We start from the raw sequence: 18,459 nt of genomic DNA on the forward strand, positions 1-18,459 counted from the left end.
TTGAAATTAATCAATATTTCAACACAATTGTAAATGAAACGATTCGTTTTTTATTCATTTTTAATTAGTTTTATTTAGTAAAAAATAAAATAAAATAACTCGAACTCATGACAAATGTCACAAAAATCCATATATATGTATGTATAAGAATCATAGAAATTTGTTCAGTGTAGGGGCTGTGATTCGGAACTTTCGGGGATCTATTCTTTGTGCCAATGCAGGGATTTTTCAGTAGCAATCAGATTTGAAATGCACTTTTGTTTGAATCAAAATTTCACAAATGTTTGTATTTTCTCTGATTTCCTTAAAGCGGTTCAAGCTGTAACCGAACCGGGAGATGATTTTGATCCAACTGAAGTTTTGGTAGGGGAAATTAAATCGATGCTTCTTGACTTTGCATTCCTCTGTATTCATCATATGAAGAGAAAGGCCAATGGTGCTACTCACCTTCTTGCTCGCAAAGCTCTTTCTTTGCCTTCTAATTTCAAATGGTTTTCGGGAGATTTTCTTTCTTGGTTATTTTCTATTGTAAACAAGAATTTACTGTCGTCTTCGTAATGAAGGTTTCGTTTTCCTTAAAAAAAAATCGAGTTGAAAAAAAAAATCACATTGATTTTAGAATTAATAGAACCCACCTAATTTGATATAAAGGCGGGAAAAACAAAGTCCTCTGTCGTTTTTAATTTTACAGCAAATAACATTCTAATTGAAAATACATTAAATAGATATACATAAAATTTAATCCTAACCTGGTCTATTATTCATACCCAAATGATTTTTCAAAATAATCAGCATCAAATCATTTCCGTTATTTTGATGTAGATTATCCCATGCAGCATACGTATCCACCATTTAGGCATTTACACTTATTTTTTAATTTTTTTTTTTTTTTAGAGATAATGTATTATGTATCAACCACCGTTTTGAAATTGAGAGAACGGAAATAGATAATTTATTTCTTAATCCAACGACTCCAAATCCGCACCTTAACCCTTTTTTAAGCTGCAACCGTACGATCAAAAATTTCAATCTCGTCCGTACGACCAAATCCGATACTCATCTGACCGTCAATTTTCGAAAATTGAATTTCAAAAGAGTTGGGGAGGGAGTATATATATATACACACGACTCTGAATTTTGCGAAAAACTCTCTCTCTAAAACCCCCCAAAGGCTCATCAGCAAAACCTTGACCCATTTTTTGATTTTTGAATCTCTCGAGATTTCAGGGCAATTGAAGTAATTTAAATTTTTTGCGTGGAAGAAGAAAGGAATTTGATTTTTCTTGAGCGCGAGATCATCTCAAACTCTGTAAACCGGAAGATTTTCCATTTTATTTACTCCGGAAACTGCTAACTCGTTTGCATTTTCGCTTTACCGCATGCAATTAAGTACGCAATTCTTTGTTTTGGAGAAAAAATTTTGTGGAAACTTGGGTCATGGAGCAGAGTGAAACGGCGGCAGTGGCCAGGCAGTTGGATTTTGCGGCTACTTGCAAAGCTTCTGCAATTACAAATGCTAATGGCAAGGGGAAGCCGATACTGCCAGAGCATCCGCAGGCTCATTTACAGTCCAAGTTGCTGCCTTTGGCGCATTCGCTGCAATTTCATGCAGGTTCTCGATTGCCGCAGCAAATGGTGGCACAAACAAAAATGCCACATCCGGGACCGATGGGGCAGGCACCGCCTCGCAAACTTGCTACTACCGGGGGACAAAACAAATCGCTGCCGGTTTTGTTACCTCGGGCTCACCCTATGAAGCTATTTTCTTTGCCAAAGTCTGCCCTGCGGCCATTGCAGTGAGTCCTTGTAACTAATTTTGGATGCCAATCGCCAATTGTCTTTACCGTTTATTTATAATTTCGTCCAGGATAAACGACGCATATCATATTTTATTAATTTGGAAGATGGTGAATACACTTGTGAGTTTTTTGACAAAAAAAATATTAAAAATTCGAAATACAGCACAACCAATCGACTACTCTATTTTAAAGCTCAAGAGTTTTCATAATCGAGCTTAGAAAAAAATATTTATGGATATCAGAAACTCACTTATCTTACCATGTCAATCTCTTGGTGTGTTAAAAAGTCAAAAGTAAATCCCAAGTTTCTTTTGTGTGTTGACATTTTTAATCCACCACAACATATCTATCATGGCAGCAAATAATGGATACATGGTTTTGCCAGTTTTGACTTTCCATTTCATCAATGCATTGGCCTTCATTGATGGGATTATATTATTACCCCGACGGTAGCTCATAAATCAGGTTCAAGTGGGTAATGCTTAATTTCTCAGTTCTCTACGACGAGAGTATTATCCACCATACTCTCCTTTCTATGGCACACACCACATTAATTGAGTGATGAAAGAAATCACTGTGATAAACACTGATTTTGGAACTCCTCTACCTTCTCCAAACTTCAAAAAAAGAATCTTTCTCACGTAGAAGATGACTAGATGAGACGGAGCTGCAATCCAAGTGCGTACCTATAGTTTCTAAAGGACCTCAGCTCTGACACGGCTGTTGGTTAATGGTCCAGGATATATGTTGTACCTTGTAAGTTATTTCACTGTTGTAAACGATTGTGAATGCACATTAATAATCAAAATATTCAAATTCTCTAATTCAACACACCGAATTAAGATCCCAAAGCCGTAGTCTTAAACTCACAAGACTTTCTTTTTGATTGAGCTGGTTGCTTTGATGGTTTACAATGAAGAAAGGTTTCTCTATTTATGGTGGAATGATTCCAAAGACATTGTATGTGAACACATGGGCAAGCTTCCACCAGCCATTATTTAATCATTAATTTAGTCCACAAAAGCAACTCAACTGCTGGCCAGTTTATACCTTTAACGGTTTGTGTATACTGTTTTACTTTTGTGTGTGAGCCATACGGTTCAAATCTTCATTAGGTTGAAATATATATGGATAGAGGCGGTGATGTGAAATGGCGGCTTAAAAGTATCGAGTAATGGGTTTAGAGTTCAAATATGGAAAGGGACAGCGACGGTTGATAGCCCACAGACATTTTCACTTCAAATTCGCTTTATCCTGTGTTCCTGATTGTGTTACGTTTTTTGTCACTTCATCGTGCTCGAGAAAGTTATTTAAAGAGACTTAGAAATAACAAGCCTTTATATCTTAGTTGTACAAAATGATGATTACTAACCCTGGGGATCTTCAGGAATGCAGAGTCCCCGAAAACTCTAAAGTTGTGTAATCTAGATATGAAGGATTGCGCTCCGAAGAAGCGGAAACATTGCAATTGTAAGAACTCTCGATGCTTGAAGATGTAAGTGCATTTCTCTAATTGACCGACGTCTCCTTAACAACGGCGACTTGGTAATTTTTTTGCTGTTTGGTACAACCATTTCAATGAATTCCAAATTACGCACCACATGAATCCCTTGTTAGGAAAAGATAAAAACATCGAATATTTGATTGTGATAAACAGATAACGTAACTCTCTCATTTTTGGCATGTTACTGTCTGCAGCTGGGTAATTGGAAGATGAGCTGCAGTTTTTTGCACAAAGTTTTTGGAAAAATTGTTTTTCTGATTTCTTGCATTCTTTTATACAATGTTGAAATTAGAATACCATTCGCTATGGTGTTATACTGTTTGATATCAGTGATGAACCTTCTTCTTGTAAATTTACTAAATTATATATCTTTTGCACCTGGAGAAGTAATCAACTGGTCTAACTAGCTTTTCTTGCTCTGCCTCTTACTCAATGATGTTCTTTTGTGCAAATCCTTTACATGTGCGGTGTATTGATCTTGGTTAAGCTGGTTGTAATGACCACAGGTACTGCGAGTGCTTTACCTCAGGGATCTACTGTGATGGATGTAGCTGTATGAGCTGTCAAAATAAAATAGAATGTGATGCCAATAGGAAGGCATCAATTGAGGCCATACTAGAGCGAAATCCCAATGCCTTCATGCCGAAGATTGCTATCAGTCCGCATGGAGCCTCAGATGTAGGGGCACTTGACATGATTTTTTGATAATTTCTAGCTACTTTTTAGACCACATTTTAATTCTTTGATTTTCCTTATGCTTTGGCATCCATATTACCAAATTTTAGATCCTACTGAAGTAATTATTCTCTTATCCCATTTCCCAAAAGCATGTCAGAAAAAAGAAAGGTGTGTTCTTCTGGGAAGTGAAACTTGTATTTTAATTAAATTTGATGTACAGTGATGTTTTGCACTTGCATACTTTTAACCGACTCAAGGAAAATCCAGGTTGAACACTACAAAGGATGCAATTGTAAGAAAACTGGGTGCCTGAAGAAGTACTGTGAGTGCTTCCAGGCCAATATTCTGTGCTCTGACAAATGCAAATGCATGGACTGCAAAAATTTTGAAGGGAGTGAAGAAAGGAATGCTCTTTTCCATGGAATTCCAGCAAACTCTTTGGCAGTGATCCAACAGGGGACCAATGCAGCCATTAATGGAGCCATTGGAACTCCACCATCCAAGAAAAGTAAAAATCAGAGAATGCTCTTTCGGAGCACACCTAATGATCCGAGTAGTAGGCTTAGACAATTTTCTCAGGTGCCTATGAAATTTTTAATGGAACTTCATATTTCGTTGGAAATTATATAGTTTTTTGGGCAGTTCTATTTCTTCTTTTGTGTTCTTAAATTAAATTGGTGAAGCACTTGTTCTAATTTCCAATGTTGCAGCACCTCAGTTCATTCTGCTAATAATTAAAAAATTGTTCAACACTTGTTTAAAGTTTTCATAAAATCCTGTTTCTTCTGCAAATAGGAAACTCGCTTGGCATCTGATGCATCTTATTACCCGTTATCATCTATTCACCTGTCTAAACCTGACTCTGCAAAACCTTTAGGACCCACCTTTTATAGGTATGCTTTTCGTATTTTGTGTATTTGCTTGCAGTTCTTAATAATTTATGATGTGCAGCTATCCGCATATGTTAGCTTAGCTTAAAAACACTTATCCCTCTTACTGAAGGTCTTCTTTGGCTGGCATGATCCAATCATATCATGTGAAAGACCTCTGCGCACTCTTAATTAAAGATTCAGCAGAAGCAGCAAGGACATTTACAGGTAGATAGCAGGCCATGGACTACATCCATTATTTTTATGAATTCAAGATTAAAAAATAATTGTATTTGCTTATTCAGAAGAAAAGACGATGATTACAAATGATGAGGGTGTGAATGAGGCCAAAATCTCTGTTGTTTCATCGCTGGTCTACCATAAGGATAACGGGAACTCAGGCAGAAATCAAGAAGTTGGAGTTAGAACTTCATTGGGTGAGTCGGCTGGTTCTGCTATTGAAAACCGAAGACCATTTTCTCCGACTACACTTTAATGTGTGATGAACAATATACATCTTTTATGACAGATGACTTTCCACATATCTCCTTAAATCCTAACACGATAATGCCAGTGGAGTCATCATCCACGAAGGGACTCAGCCCATTATACGCGGAACAAGAAAAGCTTGTATTAACCAACCTGAATTGCTTTTTCAAAGAACTCATCTCCAGGCACAGGTTCGAAGGTGACCTCTGTCTTTTTTATTTTCGTAAACCTTTACTTCAAACAAGCGCATGCACATTGATATCTTTGTTTCACCTTAAAAACTGTAAGACTGTGATTCCACTAAAATGCAGTGTTTTGAATATCTCGAGTACTTGTATATCACAGAAACTAAAGAAGAACGCTAAGTGGACAATTGTGCACCAACAAATCTACGGATGGATGACGGTCAGAAACACGGTCGCCAAGTCCGTAAAACCTCTTGTTCCACAAGTCTCTAAGGTTCAAAGATTGCTGCTGTAATGTATGTCTTGGAGATGCACGTTACGTAGTGGAATTTGTAAATGTGTAGCGCTGAATAAGGTCTGCCAAGGGAAAGTCGTTTATTATTATTAACAAAGGGACGGAGAAACTTTTACAACACACTTTCATTGTCAAGTTGTTAAAAAATAAGTTGAGAATAGATCAATTTACTGCAAATTAATTATATTCGTGTTATTTTAGTAAATAGTAAATTCAACGTAATATAATATAATATGTATAATATATAATAAAATGTGTGCAATTGATATTTGTTAAAAAAAATTTATGTGTTGCAAATCTAAATGAATTTATAATTGTTGAAAAAATATTAATAATCAATTTTATAATTTCATATAAAATAGACACTGAAAAAATATAATACATAACTGATATCATGATAATGCTATTAAAATAAATTTAAGAGGAGAAAAAAGTATAATTCATAGTGTCAAATTACTTATTTTACTAGTATTGATTTATGAAAAAATAAACATATAATATAAATAATAAGTTCTAAATCTTAAATTAAATTGTTGCGTCAAATGTTGACTTCATTTATATTTTGAACTTTTATATCTTTCATGATTTTTTATTTTGTCATTCATTTTTTCTTCTTTGTAAAAAAAATAATATTTTTGACATCTTCAATAGCAATTCTCGGTATTTTGTCATTACCAATCATTTGTCTTTTCATATCTTTATTCTCTAATTCTTTTGTTGAATGACATGTTTAAAAATTTTTAATTATGAAAATATTTCTTTGTAATAGTAGCGATAATTTCAGTATATCATCAATTTTTATTCTTGTGTTGTTATCGTTTTTTATTACTTATATGTCTATATCTTAATGATTGATACATTTGTTGGACGTTGTCTTTTTGTCCATCTCAATCTCTCATAAAGATACTCATTCGTTAAATGCTAGATTATCCTCATAAAATAATTGTTATAATTTATATTCTTTACGAAGTAGAAAAAATAGTAAAAAAATATGTATACAATAATATATTATTAAATTTTAATAATAAATTAAGTCGTTGAAAAATAATTTTTGACTTTTTTTTTTAAAAAAACAAAGAAGCATAGATAAAATAAACATTGATGAAGTATTTATAAGAATTGTCTCTTTTCTATATCCGATATTAATGCACGTATCACTTTAGTGAAATATAATTAATTGTTGAACCTTCTTCTTTAACACGATTTAATTATTTTGACTTTGTTATTTTAATTCGTTATTTAAAAGAATTAATCTTAATTTATGTCAAATAAATGATATTAACATCATGTCCTTAAACAAATTAAGTTTTGTGGGAAAATATCCTCACTATATATACAAACAATAAGATAAAAGAATGACGGTATTTCAATCTTATACAAATCAAGTTTTTTGTGAAAAAATAATTTAACTTCATCTACAAGCAAATGAAGTAACGAATTTTGGAATTTCAATAGTCTCAAATTAAGATTTTCGTGGAAAAAACCGTTCAATTAATCTATTTACAAACAAATAAAAATCAAAGAATTTTTAGAATTTCAATCTTCTTGGAAATTGGATCCTTATCTAGTATACATATAGTTATACAATTTTGACCACATCGTAATTTTACAAAAACATCCTCGCAAATTATTACAAGTATATATGAATAAAGGGAAAATTGCTTTTTTGGTCCTGTATGTTTGTCACTTTGCGATTTCAGTCCTTTATATTTTCAGATTTCAGTTTTAGTCCGTTATCTTTATTTTTTTGGCAATTTTAGTCCTTTTTTCCGACGTGGCGTTGATGTGGCACCAATTCAGTGCTGATGTGGAGCTGACGTGTGCAATGTCACGTAAGTATTTTTGAATAAAAATGACCAAAATTGCCAAAAATCAAAACGTGCAGGACTAAAACTGAAATGTGAAAACATAGAGGACCAAAATCGCAAAGTTACAAACATATATGACTAAATTTGCAATTTTTCCTATGAATAAATGATAAAGTTTACAATACACAATATAAAATTTAATCTTGGTTCACACTTTTATAATCGATGTATATATATATATATAATTTTGTATTAAAATGTTTTTGCTTGTGATTGACATGCAGATGGAAATGTGATATTGCGGTAATCACTCTAATATTAGGCGATATTATATGATATATTGCTATATAGGTTGAGATACACATTATTGCTTGGTTACCATGTTAGATTGTAAAATGTATGAAACGATTGTTATTTAATAATGCAAAAGAGTGGTTGGGTGGGTTTGAGCATTGTGGATGGTCACTCTAACCTATCCTTTTAGCGCAAAGAAAGCTTTTGGTGCTGATACATAAACAGCAACACTATGATGGTACTATGGCGCGTGCCAAACGCCCTCACACACGTGCGAGGCAATACACCCTCCATTTCCATTTCCAACTATAAATTCAACTCAAACGCCAACTCCAATCACTCTCAAACAACTCAACGGTACTCAGGTGCTCCGGGAATGGAATACTCCGACGACGCGTCGAAGCTTCGCGCCGAACTTCTGCTAGTGCTCCGCAGCCGTCGAACTCCTCAAGGTATTTTCGCGAGCTCTACACGCACTATCTCTCTCTCTCTCTGTTTGCCGCATTTGGCTTGTTCTGTTTGGAGATTCTTCTGTTGATATATTTTTTTCTGTTACCTGTGGTACGTGATGAATCAGGTTTGAATTTCTGATTCCTGTGGCTAGATTTGTGTTTTTGAGTTGGCGTTGACTCTGCTTAGCAAAGCATCGAGTGCTATATGACGTTGATGGCTGCTGATTGTGATTCGATAATGATACATTGATGTCCGATGATTGTGTTTCAATAATGATGCTAATGTGTTTCATTCTGATATGTTGCTACGCAAATATTCCTTTAGATGTTGTCTTCGTAGATTAGAGAGCAGATCACTGCGAAAGGGGGGTAAATTATGAATGGAAAGCTATTTACTGGCGATAGTTTATTGCATTTTATGAATGGATCTTAAGAATAATTCGTGTGTGTTCTTGGTGAAATATAAAGGCACTTCTGGTTTGTCTGTCAGTGGAAAGATTACCCTGCGATCTGGTTCGTTTATTCCTTTTATTTTGGGAGGCCCGATTTAGAAGCTGATGGTGGATGTTGGAGAATGAAAATTTTAAGAGAAATAAATGACTTTAAAGGCAAAATTTAAAAATTCACTCCCCATTTCTTCCCACATCCTCCCGATAAATATATTTTTCGATTTACTGCAGTTCCTTGGACTGTCGAGCCAACTCAACCTGTACGAGATCCGTTGTATCAGGACACCCCAAAGCCAACCTTCAGTGAGGTTTAAATGTGCTTCAAGATGTTTTTATATCAGGCTTCTGTAAAATACGGTTTCTCTGCATCATCCTTCTGTGGTAAATCAGGCAATGGAATCTTGTCCGAAAAAAGACATTCCCAATTTTAAGGAACTGCTTGAAGAGGAGAATTTTTACCTGATAACGGAGGTTGTTACTAATAGCAGCTCTTGATTTTTTCTCTGTTTTCTCTTCTCGTGTTCCGTATGTGTTGAACATTAGAACTGTTATTGAATCTCTTTGCATTCAAAATGAATTTGCTATTATATTTCCAACCAGGATGGGGACCAAGGAAGACTGCCTGTTCTAATATTGAAACTGAAAGATACTGGTGAGAAGAGAAGGCCAGCAATTGTCTTCTTACATAGTACAAATAAATGCAAAGAGTGGTTGCGACCATTGCTTGAGGTAACCAGAAGTACTTTTTTAGATGCTCAAGGCATTACCAATTTTTTGGGAATGAGAGATTGCTTCATTTGTTCCTTCATTTCAGGCTTATGCCTCAAGAGATTACATAGCTGTGGCAATTGATTCTCGTTATCATGGAGAGCGTGCCAGAAACTTGACAACCTATCGAGATGTATATCCACTTGATCCTTTCTTTTTGTACAAAAATTTTACAATTAAATTTAATTTGCAGAAAAAAGGTAATTACAATGTGAGAACAATTTAAATGGTAAGATCTTGATCCTTGATTTGATAAAGACATTAAGTTTCCTTCATGTTTCCCATGGCTTACCATTCTGTGCAGAGTAGTTTCCCATAATTTATAAAGCACATGTTTTACGTGACTAATGGGGTATAAAAAATGGACCTTTTTCCCCCTTTCGAAGCTTTTTGTGAGATAATGTTTTCAGTTATACTTTCATGCTCAATGAGAACCGATGACTATCCATATTATTGAAAGCTATTCTCTCTTGATGATATCAATCCTGTTTTCTTTGTTTTTGTCCAGGCCTTGGTGTCGTCATGGAAAAACGCCACTACAATGCCATTCATTTTTGATACGGTACTACAGCCAATTGCAGATTTTATTTTTGGCCATTTCTTATTAGTACGCAGGACTTTACTTTTACCATGTGTTTACTTGCTTTGTCTGGCTAAACTTATTTTAAATAATGATTTTTATAAATTAAGAAACTTCGACAAACTTCGCCAAAAATATGCTAACATTGAGTTTTGCAGGCATGGGACTTGATAAAATTGGCAGATTATCTTTCTCAAAGGGATGATGTGGACCATTCTCGGATAGGAATTACTGGTGAATCGCTTGGAGGTCAGATAAATTCACTCCTAGATAAATGCAGTGACGGTGTCAAAGTTTCTTCTCCGAAGAACTACTAACAAATAAAATTTAACTCTTCAGGAATGCATGCATGGTTTGCTGCAGCTGCTGATACTCGGTATGCGGTGGTTGTCCCTATAATTGGTGTTCAGGTTGGTGATATTGGATTTCGGAGTCTTCAATGTGAAGAATTGAGTTTCATCTGAATGTTTACATCATATGTTCTTAGGGATTTCGATGGGCCATTGAACATGATATGTGGAAAGGTCGTGTTGATAGCATCAAGGCTGTATTTGAAGGTGAGGAGATCGTTGGGATGGAAACTACAATTTTTCAACTCATTATATTATCATTCTACAACTTTATATTTGCTTTTAGGAAAAAAAAAGGGATAAATGATATTTACGAATCTCCTGGTTACAGAAGCACGACTTGATTTAGGCAAGACTTCAATTGACAAAGATGTAGTGGAGAAGGTATTAGTGCTTGTTGCATCTCTGCCAGGTGTTTGGAGGTTTATCTTTCTCGTATATGCATTCAAAAAATGATTAACAACATTCCTAATTTCACTTTTTTCAATGCTCTTAATTGTTTTAAAAAAAAACTGTTGATTTATTTAAGCTCCTGATGGATTATACATCTCAACAGGTATGGAACAGGATAGCCCCTGGTTTGGATTCTTGCTTTGATTCTCCTCATACAATTCCGGCCATTGCCCCACGTCCTCTGCTGATCTTGAATGGTGCTGCCATAAACTAAGCTTCAAAATCAACAATTAATGATTAATCTTAGAAGTTGTTAAACTTCAACTGAAACAAGCGTATGGTCGTTTCAGGGGAAAAAGATCCTCGATGTCCTATCGGAGGATTGGAACAACCAGTATCAAAAGCCAGAGAATTTTATAATAAAGTCAATTCCCTTGGAGCTTTCAAGGTTTGAATATGAAGCCCCAAAATTAGATTAATGCTCACTTTTTACGCTCTTCAAATGCAGCTGCTTTCCCTTCAATATCGAAGGATGTATTTGATGGGAGGTTTTTAAATCCAAAATTTAAATATATACCATTTGTTTGGACACTCTTGAATTTGATATCCCTACTTTTAGACTATTAGCTGGTGTAACGAATTTCAAATTCTTATAAGATGAAGTTGTTTACAAATCCTTCTTTCAGATTTATTTTGATTTCTTCGTTCAAATCCAAATCCAAATCCAAATCCTTCCATCGAGATCCAAATCCTTATAATCGAAATGCAAAGGTTTGATGTGTCCAACTAATTGCTTTTGTTCAGCTGGTAGCAGAATCTGGGGTTGGGCATCAGATGACACCCTTGATGGTCAAACTGGCCAGTGATTGGTTCGATCAACACTTCGCTCCATGAAGGTAAAACTTTCCACAACAAATTCAGTCTTCCATACTCTTTTTTTTTTTGATAGGAAGTCTTCCATACTTATTGTAATCAACAAGGAGAGTATTTGGTATCAGTAAATTGTACTGATCTGAAAGTAACATGCCAAAGAAGATTGACAAAATATGAGAACTGTATTTGCATCTTCTTAATTGTCAGATGTTTTATCAATTTTTTTTAAATTTTAATATATCTCAACGCAATATTTCAAATGGCATAATTAACTCGCCTGTTAAAAATAACATTATTCTTCTCATGAAAAGAGAAGCTGGCATTCAGCTAGATATGTACTACAACCGAAATCAGGTCGTCAGAAACATGAGTAAAAATGTTCGGGTGATTACGACCCAAAAAACTTAGAAAATATAAAACTCGGGCAAATGCTGGAAACACTCTTCAGCAGAATCATGTATACCTGATTAGTCCAAACGGACAACTGTACCCTATCTAAAGAGTTCTTTTCTACATGAAATTAAATTAAATAAAAAAAATAAAATAAGCAATCAAATGAAGAAACGCAAACAATGCAATTGATGGAGGTGAAGAATACATGTAAATGTATTCTAAAAAATCAAGGTAGTGAAGTTAGTCAGCAAGAATGATAGAATAGACCCAGGCAAAACGAGTCAATATCACATGCTCCCGGCTCTACCTGGGGTAGATTTTGCTGGTTTGAACTTGGTGATATCAACAAGATCTCCAAATAGTTTATCTTCCGGCTTATTGGGCTTTCCAGGGGGCACATAGGAAGGAGTGGAAACCGGATAAGAACTAGTCCCGAGGGCGTTATCATCTCTCATAGACAATCCAGACATGTTTTGCTCAAGTAATTGAGCATTAGGCTGTGGGCCTTGGACATATCCATAACCATAACCATAGCTGTAGCCATAGGGAACTGTTGGGTCTCCGTACGTCTGTTGAGAATACACATAAGTCATCTGGCCGGATTGCAAAGGCGGAGGATACATCCCCACGGGTAGCTGATTCTGGACAGGCTGAGGCAATATTTGGTTCTGCACTGGAAAACCATTCATCACTGAAAAAGGGCCGCCGGTGATCGGCATAGTTGGTGATCCTGGTATATATATTCCATTATGTAATGGCTGGGGGTGGGTGGCTACATTCGTGAGTTGCATTTGTTGAGGGTGGTTAATGGCTGACTGAGAGTTGTCTAGCTGAGCTTCCCATGGTGGAGGTGGAAATGAACCGCCACTCTGAGCACCTGCTGGACAAAAAGATGCAGCTCAGATGGGTAATATTTATTTATTTTTATTCGGTTGGGATGAGGGGCAGGGCATGACAGGCTAAGGGTGTCTATCCAAATTCAAGATCTTTACATCGACAAACCATAAATATACATAATAATAATAATTAAAATGAAAAATAAATTAGAGATGGACCGTAAGAAGGGGAAGCTGGCTGCTGTTGCTGGGTTATCTGACCATTCCACGCAGAAGAAGAGGCTTGAGAATGCATCGACTGTTCATATTGGGGTAGCATTGGACCAGAAACGGCACCATTGGGATAAACCAAAGGTTGTGAAGATTGGAAATTTGGTTGCTGAAATTGGGGTGACGAAGGATTTACCTGCCCCATGGGATTCGCAGGTTGATTGTTATTACTCTGCGAAAACATATCAACAAGAGCAAGGGCATTCTGCTGCGATGCAACAGGACTCGCTGGATGAGGCTCTCCCACAGGAACAAGTGCCAGTGAATTTGCCGTAGGTGAGTTGAAGTCATCACCACTCAAAAGATCTATCTTAGGACCAGCATTGGTTGGACTTGTGGACTGACTAGTAGTTGCCACAGGAGCAGGGAGTAGTAACTGTGTCCCTAAACTAGTGCTGGACGTAGATCTGCAAATGATATTCACATCTGAGTTCAAAAAATCCAACCTCATTTTAATGGTCAACTTGTACACAAGCAAGAATGAATTGTTTATCTGAATCATAGACGATTAACAAAAATATTTATCTTTAGGCAAGAAATTTCCGTATAAAAATCTATCACGCTTCAATAACAAACAATTAAAAGAAGTACCCTTTATCTGATTGATTGATGTCACCGGTTTCGATAAGGGGAGCATCCATATTGACCAAGGCTTGAGTAGGTTCAGGCTTTGGATTCTCGGATTGAACTGAGGTAGTTCTGGAGGCAATTGACTCGTGCTTAGCCAGTACACGCTGCAAATCATCGTTCAGTGCTAGTCCTTGACATAATAGCGATTCATCCCTATACCAGGAAAATTAACTACATTCAGCAATGGAAAGCATAACTGAGATAGTGAGATTTAACTTGTACAAAATCACATTTTCATCTGTTGCAACACAGATAAGGGCATTTGCTCAAAAACTGCTTGAAGTTCTATAGAGTGCTATATCTTTGCGGATCTAGCCAATAGTTAAGTTTTTTTTAAAAACAAAGAACCTTAGTTTTCAGGAAGTAATTAGGATTATGCTTTGACAATTCGCAAGCCCTAATTTAAAAAAGACTCTCAAATGCATATAACTTGGATGCAGTAAATCCAAAATACCCACCTCTCCAAAAAGTGAAATCCAGCATTCACAAAACATCTCTTTAACTACGTATACATAAATAAATGTCGATGAGGACTTCATAGTTCGTTATTTTTCTAAAAATTCTCCTCTTTGTCCCAGTCCAAGGAAAGAAAACAACAAGAAACATCCAATTATGGGACCTGGAGAACCAAATCCCAACAAAACAAAAACACATGACAAGTAGGAGTAAAAGAAAGACAAGGCCTTACGAAGTCGAGTTAACAAGGTGCACCACTCTTTGCTTGTATGTACGACACTGTTCCACCAAATCAACAAGGACCTCCTGTTTGATTCCCTGCCAAGCACATAAATTGTCAGTATCTCATAGTTTATCAAAATATCCCGGAGCATTATGCATCAGTTTAGCTTCCATATATAGAGCAAAAGAAAGTATTTACCAATTTATTTAATAAATAGAAAAATGCTCAAAGCTTTTCATTGTCACCTCAAATGATGGGAAGCCACAAATTTTCCCAATTGCATTATATTGTCGCTCAAGTACTACCTACTGGCAATGACCGCTACCCAGAAATTTTGTGGTCACATGATGTGAAGAAAGCATACCTCTTTGTTACTAGGATCCAAAGCACTCAGCATTTCTGCAAGCACATCCATGATACCACGCGCATTTTGAATTTCTGTCAAGCTAAAACCAAAGGACAATGGATCAAAGATTACAGACTACAAGAGCAGCGCAGCATTTTTAACAGAGGAGCAGATATGATCACATAATAGCAGAAGAAATAGGATCATAGCCCATAGGGCTTTAACATCAGAGCTCGTCAATGAAATGACACGAACAGTTTCACTAGTTAAGACTTTCCAAATGACGTTACAATGTGCATTTGGATATTAAGACAAATTGTACATGCCAAAACATTGACCTATGAGCTCCATTACATCGTCATCATCCAGGATAAGCTCAAAAGGAAATCCAAATTCACCAAATCCTCTTAACCCATTCGAAAATTGTCTCCAACTACATGTATTCTGAAACTCAAAAAGTTAATTTATCTCAAGAGTGCTATCAAGGAGCCAAAAGATCAATTAATTACTTCCTGTTTATAGTTCAGCATTAATTTTATGAAGTGCCATCTGCAATAGAAACAAAGACATGGGAAATCAATCATCCAGAGTACAACCTGTTTTCTACAGCATGATACCCATATATCAACTTTGCTCACAAGAACACGAGCTTTTTGGCACATTTATGAAAATAGATTGACAATCAAATCATTCTCTGCGAAAAAGAGGGAATCAAATGAGGCCAAATATAATATAATACAATACCTCAATGTCGGAAACTCGGCTTCAGCGGAAGACTCGGTTGCATCAGGTTTAGATTCAGAATTGCGAAAATTTTGTGGGTAAGATGTCAGAGGAACTGTTTGTGGTGGAGTGAAAACAGGTCTTGACCGATCCGATCTCTGAGGGAAAACTGCTCCAAGACGCTGATAAAATTGCCATAGATTGCAGAGATTCAAGAATAAAAGAATGAAAAAGAATATCACCCATCACATATCAGGAATAAAAATTAAATGAAAGGAACAAGATAAAAGGATCCTAGCACGATACCAGTAAATCCTGGTATGCTGTAAAGTATTGGGGATATCTCGATCTAGTTCCTCCAAAGGCTTCTTGCCAAGTATCAATTAGAATTAATATCTTTTCTTTTACATGAGAGTCTGGCTGCAATAGCAAATTTTATGCGATTAAAATACTAGAACCGTAGCAGTAGACCAAGAAAGAGAAAACAAACACTGGGAGTAATGTATAGAATTAGATTACCCTATTTCTCACAATTTTCACCATCTTATGAGGCAAACCTTTCTCGGCAACATGCATATGAACTATGTCACCGCAATTCTTCACAATGGTCTCTAACAGCTAACGAATTAAAAGAAAACAAATGTGTTACTCTTCCATATTTTGTGGTGCTAAGCTTAAATTTTTTAAGTTCAATTCCAGCCAAATGATAGTCACAACAATTTAGACACATTTGAATTATTATCCCAAATGAGAATACAGAACATATATACATGAAACAAAGGGTAAAGAATATAGATTCAGGAATGAAATATCAAGCTTACTGTCAGGGCAAGGAGTTGGACTTTAGGACTTTTGCTACCAAGACGCTTCTTTATACCTCTCACTACGTCTTTGGCTTGTCTGGAGCAAAGAGAAGTTACCGAAACAAACAGAAGTCATCAAAAACTGGCCATCAATGTACCATCAAATAATAACTGTAGAGGCACACACGCACACACGAACAAAGAACAAATCCTCTTTCTCCAATGGGGAAGAATAATTTATCTGTGGCTCATTTGCTAATTGGAATTGTGTAGTAGAGGCAACTTGAACCATTAAAGCTGCTTTCAGTCAGCCAATAAGAGGCACAAAAATAGCAAGGCTTATTCACATAGCTAAAATAAATATTATATTGCATTCCATCATCAGCATTTATTTGTTGGGAAAAAAAAGTAAAGAACTCTGCAAGAAAATTCAAAAATACCAGCAACTTCAAGCACTCAAGAAACAAGACCTTGTTTTCCAAATCGTAACAACAATAAAATGAACTTACTTACAACCGGTAATAAATACATACAGCAAAGAATTCTCGAATAGAAATGCACATGTCTATTCATTTATTAATTAACTTCGTTTCCTGTAAAAGAATTCTTGTCAAATTCAGATTATAGCATGTTAATGATGCCATACAGAATTCTCATGATCGATTGTTTATACTTTATCTCGATAATATATAGAGAGAACGCTTGTAACGTCGAGTATTCAAGAAACAAGACTTTATTTCCCCATGAAAAAAAACATCGATAACAAAAACATTTCCAAACCGCAAGAAATTAAACAACACTATTTATTTCAGTCATTCAAGGAACGAGCCTTTATTTCCAATTATTATCCACGACGTATACCAATCCAAACCAAAATCAACGAACGATAGTAGTTTCAAACATCCACGAACAATAGAATCATTGCCCATTCAATAGCTACGAAACTAATGCAACGCAGATAACCAAATCAAAGAACACGAGTATAGAAAATTACGCAGGATCGTGATTGCATATATCACAGATCTCAATGTTCATAGCCCAATCAGGTCCAATTAGCATGTCAGTAGTCGCTCTTTCCACCATAGAATTCACCATTGTTCTTCCACCCAAATTATGAAAAGCCTCGCCCCAAACGACAATTAATAACAAAAAAATCTGAAATCACAGTTTTCGCCTCAGCGCCTCAAGAAATGCATATGAATTGAGCAAAACACAATAAATAAATCCTGAAAAAAGAGACAAAAATGATAATCTCGGGGGATCCGATCGCTGGTGTTTATCGATTCTGTTGAGAATATCACTGAGAATGGGGGAAAGAAAGGGGGGGAAATGAAAATACACCAATAAAAAAGTGACGCGTGGAGTTTTATATTTTATCACCCCCTATTTATTTTAGCCGACTCTCGAGATCCAACGATGGAGATTGTCTTCGGAACAAAAATTAATAATAATAAACCGATTGCACGCGATGCGTAAATTTTTTATATTAATTGTTCGGTTATTTTTAAAATTCACGTGATGAATTAGATATTCAAAAATTATAAAAGTGATAATTATTTAATTTAAATATTTTAAAATATAAATAAAGATAGGAAGTGTCATTTTGGTAAATAATATAAATGTAATGACTAAAAAAAGAGGTAACCATATAAAATGACTAATTTGTTTAATAATTTTGATTTTATTGGAAATTATTTTATGATATAATCGTAATTTCATATCAAGTTTCATAAATTAATTGAAAATTTGTTAATTAAAGACTCTCTACTATAATAATATAGTAAGGCTCTACTATAATAATATATATTAAGATATTTGCACTAGTATAATCAACTTTTTCCAATTAAAAAACACGTTAAAACTATAATTGCAGAATTTGCAATGGATAGTCCATTTATAAAAATAAAAACTAATATTTTTAATTAATTTTTTTTTTCCCTTGTAACTTCTTCCTTTATCTGACCAGAACTTGAAAATGATTAACTTATTTAAA

General features: G+C 35.3%; 3 protein-coding genes across 6 annotated transcripts; 2 read left to right on the plus strand and 1 right to left on the minus strand.

Annotated features, from left to right (window-relative positions):
- Window positions 1-1,161: 1,161 nt before the first annotated feature.
- On the plus strand, window positions 1,162-5,969 carry LOC140871006 (protein tesmin/TSO1-like CXC 5). Of its 2 annotated transcripts, none has more exons than XM_073273451.1 (9): window positions 1,162-1,796; window positions 3,187-3,294; window positions 3,810-3,981; window positions 4,249-4,560; window positions 4,777-4,874; window positions 4,984-5,078; window positions 5,156-5,287; window positions 5,380-5,538; window positions 5,685-5,969. In XM_073273451.1, the coding sequence occupies exons 1-9, from the start codon at window positions 1,438-1,440 to the stop codon at window positions 5,702-5,704; spliced, it is 1,455 nt and encodes a 484-aa protein (XP_073129552.1). In that variant the 5' UTR covers window positions 1,162-1,437; the 3' UTR covers window positions 5,705-5,969. The 2 variants fall into 2 exon arrangements, with proteins under 2 accessions (XP_073129552.1, XP_073129553.1); XM_073273452.1 differs by having other exon boundaries at window positions 5,380-5,530.
- A 2,135-nt stretch (window positions 5,970-8,104) lies between these two features.
- Window positions 8,105-11,960, plus strand: LOC140870998 (uncharacterized). Of its 2 annotated transcripts, XM_073273440.1 has the most exons (13): window positions 8,106-8,373; window positions 9,054-9,130; window positions 9,213-9,293; window positions 9,423-9,551; window positions 9,637-9,723; window positions 10,099-10,152; window positions 10,329-10,419; window positions 10,510-10,580; window positions 10,658-10,727; window positions 10,852-10,904; window positions 11,077-11,170; window positions 11,264-11,361; window positions 11,718-11,960. In XM_073273440.1, the coding sequence occupies exons 1-13, from the start codon at window positions 8,154-8,156 to the stop codon at window positions 11,805-11,807; spliced, it is 1,215 nt and encodes a 404-aa protein (XP_073129541.1). In that variant the 5' UTR covers window positions 8,106-8,153; the 3' UTR covers window positions 11,808-11,960. The 2 variants fall into 2 exon arrangements, 1 of the variants encoding a protein (XP_073129541.1); XR_012147580.1 differs by lacking the exon at window positions 11,718-11,960 and having other exon boundaries at window positions 8,105-8,373; window positions 10,852-10,932.
- Window positions 11,961-12,085: 125 nt separating this feature from the next.
- On the minus strand, window positions 12,086-17,780 carry LOC140870934 (TOM1-like protein 9). 2 transcript variants are annotated; one of them, XM_073273350.1, is made up of 10 exons: window positions 17,461-17,780; window positions 16,485-16,563; window positions 16,183-16,281; window positions 15,970-16,083; window positions 15,685-15,845; window positions 14,959-15,040; window positions 14,604-14,689; window positions 13,877-14,068; window positions 13,235-13,692; window positions 12,086-13,059 (listed from the first exon to the last, which is right to left on the minus strand). In XM_073273350.1, exons 1-10 carry the CDS (start codon window positions 17,559-17,561, stop codon window positions 12,467-12,469), a joined length of 1,965 nt encoding a protein of 654 aa, XP_073129451.1. In that variant the 5' UTR covers window positions 17,562-17,780; the 3' UTR covers window positions 12,086-12,466. The 2 variants fall into 2 exon arrangements, with proteins under 2 accessions (XP_073129451.1, XP_073129452.1); XM_073273351.1 differs by having other exon boundaries at window positions 12,087-13,056.
- Window positions 17,781-18,459: the final 679 nt, after the last annotated feature.

This window comes from Henckelia pumila, unplaced genomic scaffold (genome assembly GCF_033568475.1).
Source record: "Henckelia pumila isolate YLH828 unplaced genomic scaffold, ASM3356847v2 CTG_298:::fragment_3, whole genome shotgun sequence".
NCBI lineage: Eukaryota > Viridiplantae > Streptophyta > Magnoliopsida > Lamiales > Gesneriaceae > Henckelia > Henckelia pumila.